The following is an 8,342-nucleotide window of genomic DNA, read 5'->3' on the forward strand; positions in this document are numbered from 1 at the left end:
GCTGACTCGAGTTTAATAATCGAATTAATGATATTCCAGAAACAAAAACAATTATTTTCTTATTACTTCAAAAAGTTGATTTATCACCTTTTAATTTTTTTTACTCCTCATTTATCTGACTTGGAACAGGGAATTTTAGAAAATAATTACCGTTTTTATTTTAGGCCTGGGAGTTTTGGTAAAGAAATATAATTTTAATTGAATCAGGATTTGTTTTTTACATGGAACTGAAATTTTTTAAATGAATTATGATTCGGATTTAGTAGAAAGGAATTTAAAAAAAATCCCTCTTCCAGTTCAGAATTCATCATAATTTGATAGTTCCCTCTTTTAAATTTTAGATATATAAATAAATATAATACTCGAAGCAGTTTTTAAAAAAGAAATAGTATCTGAAAGAAGCAATATTTCTGGATTATAATAGAATTTTTTTACATTTTTCGTTGCGAATTAATATTTTTTTATATTTTATATTTTTAGGTTTTAATTTAAAATTCATCTCTGGCAGAAAATTAATCTTTATCGTTGAAATTTGATCTTTTTGGCATAAAATCCCACTATTCCAGTTAAAGATTTATCAGTTTGATTAAAAATTATTTTCTTCAACTAAAAATTTAACTGCCACTTTTGGTTGAAAATTGGTCATTTTAGTTTAAAATTCAACAAGTTTGGTAAAAATTTGTGTTCTTTAATTAAAAATTCAACTATTTCGTTGAAAATTTGCGTATTTTTTTTAAATCTATTTTTTTTCTGAAGAAAATTATATATATATATTTTTTTTTTAAAAAGATAATCTTTTAGGTTGGAAATACAATTATTCGGTTGAAAATTGGTTGAATATCCGTGTTTATTTGTTGTTGAAACTAATTATTCTTAATTGAAAGTTTACCCATTCCATTATGGTGAAAAATTAATATTTTTTAGTTGAAAATGTAAGTATTTGTTTTAAAATACATCTATTTTGCCATTTTTTACTCTTTTGTGTTGAAGGATGTTTAAAGTGAACGTCATGAATTAAAATAAATGTTAGCGTATTGCGGCAAATATGAATACATTACTTTTATTTTACCAGAAAAATTGAAAAACTTGACATATTGAACTTAAAACTGAAGGATAATAATATTTATATTTAAAATTCGTCGTACGCTTTAACACCTTATAAATGATTTGTCTCAACATTTTTCATCCTGCTTATACAGTAGGGTATTTCATTTTGAAGTACTCTAAAGAAAAGCAGGAAGATCAAACTAGAGGATCCCATGCCGACTTGTGAATATGCAACATTTTGGTGTCGTTAATTCTCTGACAAAACATCTCCAAAAAAATAATCTTGTTGATTGGGAATGGTTGCCTACCATTTCGCTGTCTGGTGCCGAAAGCTGGAACTAAAATCAGTAGATACAATTTCAAAGATGTGCTTTAATTTTGGCATAAAAGTGTTTTTACGATTTTTTTTGTTGTCTGAAACAATGATTGAATACTAAAAACAAATCTTCATCAAAAACAAATGGTTTTAGATAGAATTTTCATCTTATAGAGTGAAAAGACACATTTTTGTCAAATAGGGATTTAAAAAAATATTTCACTATTTTGTGTAAGTTTTAATGCATTTTAACCCTCAAACGGAACACTCCAACCCAACATGCGTAAATGGTACACTGGTGCGAATAGGTTTGTTTGCTATGTTAATATTAAATATTTAATATATTGAACATATAACGAACAGCTAGCATATATCACACATATTTAATATATGTGGGGATAATCCACTGCAGCTGTGTTTGCGTAAATTCCAACAAAATGAAAAAACGTCGGGTGCGAATTCGCACCAGTGTACCGTTTGTGGGTTAAGCTTGAATAAACTTTAATTATAGTATGTAGTGACAAATTTTATCCAGATTATAACAGGAATACGAATAATAGACGATTGGAATTTAAATACGAATTCTAACCTAAATTTTAGATCAGATATTTAAATAGTAAATATTTCATGCATTGAGCTACTCTTTTACTCGATTTTTTTTTTTTTTTTGGTTCAGCTGCTCGACTGATGCACAAATATAACGCTCATGGAGCCACTGATGTCACGGGTTTCGGCCTTCTCGGTCACGCACAAAATTTGGCGAAACATCAGAAGAACGAAGTTTCTTTCGTTATTCACAATTTGCCAGTTATTGCAAAAATGGCAGCTGTTGCGAAAGCCTGTGGAAACATGTTCCAACTTCTGCAAGGTCACTCGGCAGAAACTAGTGGAGGACTTCTCATATGTCTTCCTCGAGAACAGGTGAGATTGCATTTTTTTCAGATTTAATCTTTTTATTTCAAATTTTAGCAATAATCTGTGTAATTTACGGAAAAGTCGTTTTTTTCCCTGCTAATACAGTAGGGTACTTTGTTTTGAAGTACTCTAAAGAAAGGCAGGTAGATTAAAGATGAAGATCCCATGCCAACTTGTGAATACACAACACTTTGGTGTCGTTAATTTTCCAACAAGACAGTTATCAAAAAGAACAGTAATTAGGGTGTCTACCTGATAGTGATGAGAAGGAACTAGTTTTTTTTGTATTGGTCGAGTTACTTTTATTTAATGATATTGGTAACGAAATTAATTTTATAGTTCTTTTCGGAAAAAGGACCTGTTTAAACCGCAAAAAGGGAATAACTTATAACTCCAAAAGTGATTAATCAGGGTGTTTACCCTACCTGGGAATCCTGAAAAACCCTGAAAATATCGGAGCATTTTTTTAAACTCACGGAAATTTTTTCGAAAGGATGCTTAATTTTATATATATAATAAAATAAATATTAATGAATTGAATAGAAATGATTCTTCATTTGTAAAAGTAACTTTATATTACTGCATTGCACTATTTTGTTGAAAATCCCTTGTTTTTGTTGTTGTTTTTTTTTTTTTTAAGTCAATTTGAAATCCATTTATTTTGTTGAAAATTCGTTCTTTTTGATGGAATTCCGTTTTTTTTTTTTTTATTAACAATTTTAATGTTTTCTGGTTGGAATATCAACTACTACATTTTTCGATCCGAATTAATCTTTTCTGAATGAAGATTTAATTACTTGGTGGATAATAATTCTTTTGTACAAAATTAATTTGTTGTTCAAGGTTGATCATATTTTCATTGAAAATTCATCTCCTTGGTTGAAAAAGGAGCTTTTTTTTTAAATTCGTTTTTTCTTTGGCTGAAAATTAAGTTTTTTACTGATAATTTAACCATTCAATATTTGGTTGAAAAATTATCTTTTTTCAGTTAAAAATTGTTGTTTTCTTTTGTGTAAAATCATCTTCTGAATGAAAATTAATCTTTTTGTTTGAAATTTAATGATTCTAGTTTAAGACTCATCATTTTAGTAGAAAATTCAATTTTTTTGGTTCCAAATTCAACTATTATTCCAGTTGAAGATTCATCATTTTAGTTGAAAATTATTCGCTTTGTTGGAAAATGTAACTATTTTTTTGCAAATTAGTCATTTTGTTGTTGCAAATTAGTTGTGCTTTTTTTCTACCGGAAATTGCAACTATTCCCATTAAAAATTACATCATTTAGGTTGAAAATTCATCTCTATGTTTAAACCTTAATTTTTAATTGAAAATTTGTCGTAATTCAAAATTAATCTTCTTGGTTAAAAAATCATATTTTAGTTAAAATATCAACTATTCCAATTAAAGGTTGATCATTTCAGTTGAAAATAAAACTACTTGATTAAAACTGAAATTAAATTTGTTTTTGGCTGAGGACTCTTGAATTTTACCTTTTTCTTTAAAATTTCTTTTTCTTTCAAAATTCAACTTTTTTTGATAGTAAATTAATCTTTTTGTTTAAAAATTAATCTTTTTTGTTGAAAAGTCAACTTTTTGGTTGAGAATTCTTTAATTTGGTTAAAAATTTGTTTTTTTTTTCGGTAAATAGTTAATCTTTTTGTTTTAAATTCCATCTTTGTGGTAAAAAAAAGAATAAATAAACAAATAAATTTGTTGTTGAAGTTTTTCTTTTTAATTGAAAATGTACTATTCCATTTTTAGTTTTTAAACTAATATTTTTTAGTTCAACTTTCAGCTATTTTTTTGAAAGTTAATATTATTGGTTAAAAATAGAACTATTTGGTTAAAAATTCATCTGTCTTTTTGAAAATCCAAGTTTTTACGTGAAAAGTTAGGAATTTTAAGCCGTTTGAATTTAATTTGATATAGTAGCTATATTAATTTGAGCAAAATATGCACTGAATTTTAAATATAAGTAGATAAAATAAAAAATTGTTTTAATTATTATTAAAATGCATGGACCTTAGAGACAAATTCATTAAATGATTAATTATGTTTTTAGTATCATATAATTCTTTAATTAATTGATCGTGCTAAAATATTGAAAAATATCTTATAATATTGATTGAATTCTTAGAAAGTGAAAAAAAACATTATTTATAATAAACTTGCGAAACTGTTTTCCGAGTCGATTGTTTTAAAATACTCAAAATATTTTAATTTCTCCATGCTATGAAAAATTATACCTGAAACTGATAAATGCAAGGAATAACAAATAAACCATTGAATTCTAAATGAAATTCGAATCAATTTAGAGGAATTTAGAACAAATGAGAATCATTCGATAAAATTTTGAAAAACTCATCGTAATTCAAAAACATAATTGTGAATTAAAGAAAAAAAGAAAACACAAAATATTTCACTGATATCAGTAAAATTGAAGTGAATTGAGAAGAATTATAGGAAAATGAAAAGAATTTTATTTAAAAAAATATAGTAAATTTAATTGAGTAGAAATATTCCATAACTTCCAGGAAAGTTGGACTGAATTTAGAATATTTCGAAGAAATTTAAGAGACTTTAAAATCCATAAGAATTTAAAGAAACATGATGAATCTGTTTTTTGAAAAAAGTGAGTTACGCTTGGTTTTAGGATTTTCAGGACACAAGGAATATGATTATTGGCCCTTGGTTCATACAAAATTCTAATTCATTAGAATATCGCTTAACATTTTTTAAAACATTTTTGCTCCATTTCACATAAAAGAGCAAAAAATAAATTAATTACAAAAATTACTTTGCGAGAGGTCTTCCTTCAATTAAATTTCTTTTAACTTCGAGAAAACAGTTTAAGGGGAACAAGAAGAATTCGAAAAAATGCATAATAATTCAAGGCGAATTAGAAAAAATTAAGTGAACTAAAAACAATTCAGATATATTTAAAAAATGTTAATTATGAAAATCGTTAAAAAATTTCCTGCTTGTACAGTAGGGTATTTTATTATGGAGTTCTCTAAAGAGAAGCAGGTAAATAAAACTAGAAGACCCCATGCCGAATTGTGAATATGCAACATTTTGGTGTCGTTAATTTTCTGACAAATTAATTTGTAAAAGGAAATATTATCAAATGTTAATTTAAATAAAAATATTAAACTTATTGTATTTTAGTAGGGCAAAATTTAGGGGAAACGAGAAGAATTCTATGAAAAAATGATAATTTAAGGTGAATTTAAAGAAAACTCAAGTGAGTAGAAAACAATTAAAAAATTATTTTTTAAATTTATTAAATTCGGAATTAACTGAAACAAATTTACAAATGCCTGAGAATTCAAGGTGAGTTTAAAAGAATTCAGGGTGAAATAAAAAAAAAGGAATTAAGTGGAATTGTGAATTTAGAGGAATTAAAAAAATGCAGGTTTAATTGAAAAAGGCCAAAGAATTTAAAGTAATTCAGGATAAATTGATAAGATTTCAGGGTGAATTACAAATGAATGAAACAAATTAGAAACATTTGCGTGAATTTAGAAGAGTTCAAGGAAATAAAACTTAAATTTGAGTAAATTTAGATCAGTTTAGGGAATACCAGAAGAATTCGATAAAATTCATAATAATTCAAGGCGAATCCGAAAAAATTCAAAAACAATTCAGATCTATTTAAAAAATGTTAATTATGCAATTTTTTAAACAATTTCCTGCTTATACAGTAGGGTATTTTATTTTGGAATACTCTAAAGAGAAGCAGGTAGATTAAACTAGATTATCCCATGCCGACTTGTGAATATGCAACATTTTGGTGTCGTTAATTTTCTGACAAATTAATTTGTAAAAGGAAACAAATTTCCATTCCCTTGAATTCAGAACCGACAATACAGTAGTCGGTGACGTTCTGATTTTAATCAAACCTGTAGGGAGGCAATTTAATAACATTTTATTAGATTTAGAAAAATGTAAGGGAAACGAGAAGAATTAGATAAAAAACAATAGTCATTTAAAGTGAATTTAAAAAAATGTTCAAGCAAATTGAGAACAATTTAAAAATTCATGAAATTTGGAATCAATTGAGGGAAATTGACAAATGTCTGAAAATTCAAGGTGAGTTTAAAAAAGAGTTCAGGATGAATGCAAAAAATCCATTGAATTGAGTGGAATTGCAAATTTAAACAAATTTAAAAAAATGCAAAGTTAATTTAAAAAGTCCAGAGAGTTTAAAACAGTTCAGGATAAATTAATCAGAATTCAGGGTGAGGTACAAATGAATTTAAAAAATGAGGAATATTTGAGTGAATTTATAAGGATACAAGAAAATTTAAGTAAGAATAGAACAAAGTTTTTAAAATAAAAAAAATTCCATAGTTTTCACGTAAATGATAGTAAATTGAATTAGTGAATAAGGGATCGTCCATAAACCTAGTTACCACAATATTTGCCTTTTTGGCAGTAAATTTATATTTTCGTTTAAAGATTCATCTTTTTTAGTTGAAACTTTAACTTTTTGGCTGAGGACTCTTGAATTTTACCTTTTTCTTTAAAATTTCTTTTTCTTTCAAAATTCAACTTTTTTTTATAGTAAATTAATCTTTTTGTTTAAAATTTAATCTTTTTTTTGTTGAAAAGTCAACTTTTTGGTTGAGAATTCTTTAATTTGGTTAAAAATTCGTTTTTTTTTCGGTAGACAATTAATCTTTTTGTTTTAAATTCCATCTTTGTGGTAAAAAAAGAATTCTCCAATTTTATAAAAAATTTGTCTTTTTGATAGTAAAATTAATCTTTTGGTTTGAAATTCCATCTTTGTTTTAGTTAAAAATTCATCTTTTTCGTTGAAAATACAACTTTTTGGTTGAGAATTCTTAAATTAAAAAAAAATTTGTGTAGAAAAATAATCTTTGTCTAAAAATCCATCTTTTTGTCAAAAAAATATAACTAGGTTTTAAAGATCAACTACTTTCTCAAAAATTAAAAAAAAAAATAATTTTTTGGTTAAGGAGTCTGGAATTTGATTGAAAGTTTGTCTTTGCTATTAAATTAATCTTTTTGTTTAAAAATTCAGCTTTTTACATTGAAAATTCAACTTTTGGTTAAGAATTATTGAATTTTGTTAAATTTTTTGTTTTTCGGTTCAAAATAATTCTTTTTGTTTAAAAATTCATCTTTCTGTTTAAAAATTTAACTTGATTTTAAAGTTAACTAATTTGTTATTAATGTATTCTTTGATTGAGATTCAAAATTCTAGTTGAACATTCGTCTCTGGTTGGAAAGAACTGTGTTTTGGAAAATTCTTTTTTTTTTGTTGAAAAATTATTTTGGTAATTGAAAGTTTACCTATTTCATTTTTGGTCGAAAATGGTTCTTTATAAAGTAAAAATTCAAATTTTTCTTAAAATTGAACTATTTTGTTAAAAATTCTTTTATTTTTTTCTCCTTGAAAATTAATCTAATTTATTTAAAAATTTAAGTTTTGGGTTGAGAGTTCTTGTATTTTATTCGAAATTCGCCTTTGTTTGTACAAAATTAACTTTTGTCTCCAAATTTCATATTTTTTATTTAATAATTAAACTGTATTGCATAGAAAATTCGTCTAGTGTGTAAAAAACGCACCTCTGTATTTTCGACTTGCGCAATTGATCATACATTTGAAAAAACTATAAGTTTCGCAAAGAAAGTTAATATTTTTCCGAACCTGGAGGACCTGGAAAAGTCATGGCATTTTTATAAAGTGTTAAAAAAAATTACTGGAAACCCTCTAAATGTCGTGGAATTTTGAAAAAATGACGATCTTTTTTAATTGTCTCTATTTAGAAGTCTTCAAAAATTAGTATTTTATAACAAATTCTATATTTGAAAGTTGATTAAATTAAATCTGATTAAATTTTGATAAATTTTAATATAAACAAATGTATTAGTTCTTGTGATCTAAAAACATTATTTTAACTTTTCAAAAAGTTCCAAGTTTTTTTTAGATAACTAATATTTTCAAATGTAATCCTAATCTTTGCATAAATAGTTCAACGCTAATTGTTCTTAAAAATTTTTTTTTTCAATTATGGGTATGATTACAGAATATATT

General features: G+C 25.4%; 1 protein-coding gene across 1 annotated transcript in view; it reads left to right on the top strand.

Annotated features, from left to right (window-relative positions):
• LOC117174387 (inactive selenide, water dikinase-like protein) overlaps positions 1–8,342 on the top strand; it is a 30,218-nt gene that overhangs the window by 20,782 nt on the left and 1,094 nt on the right. The window contains exon 5 of the mRNA XM_033363476.1: positions 2,040–2,284. Within this exon, the coding sequence (XP_033219367.1) occupies positions 2,040–2,284 (245 nt within the window). The remainder of the gene's footprint in view (positions 1–2,039; positions 2,285–8,342) is intronic.

The sequence above is a fragment of the Belonocnema kinseyi genome, chromosome 6, assembly GCF_010883055.1.
Source record: "Belonocnema kinseyi isolate 2016_QV_RU_SX_M_011 chromosome 6, B_treatae_v1, whole genome shotgun sequence".
Lineage (NCBI taxonomy): Eukaryota > Metazoa > Arthropoda > Insecta > Hymenoptera > Cynipidae > Belonocnema > Belonocnema kinseyi.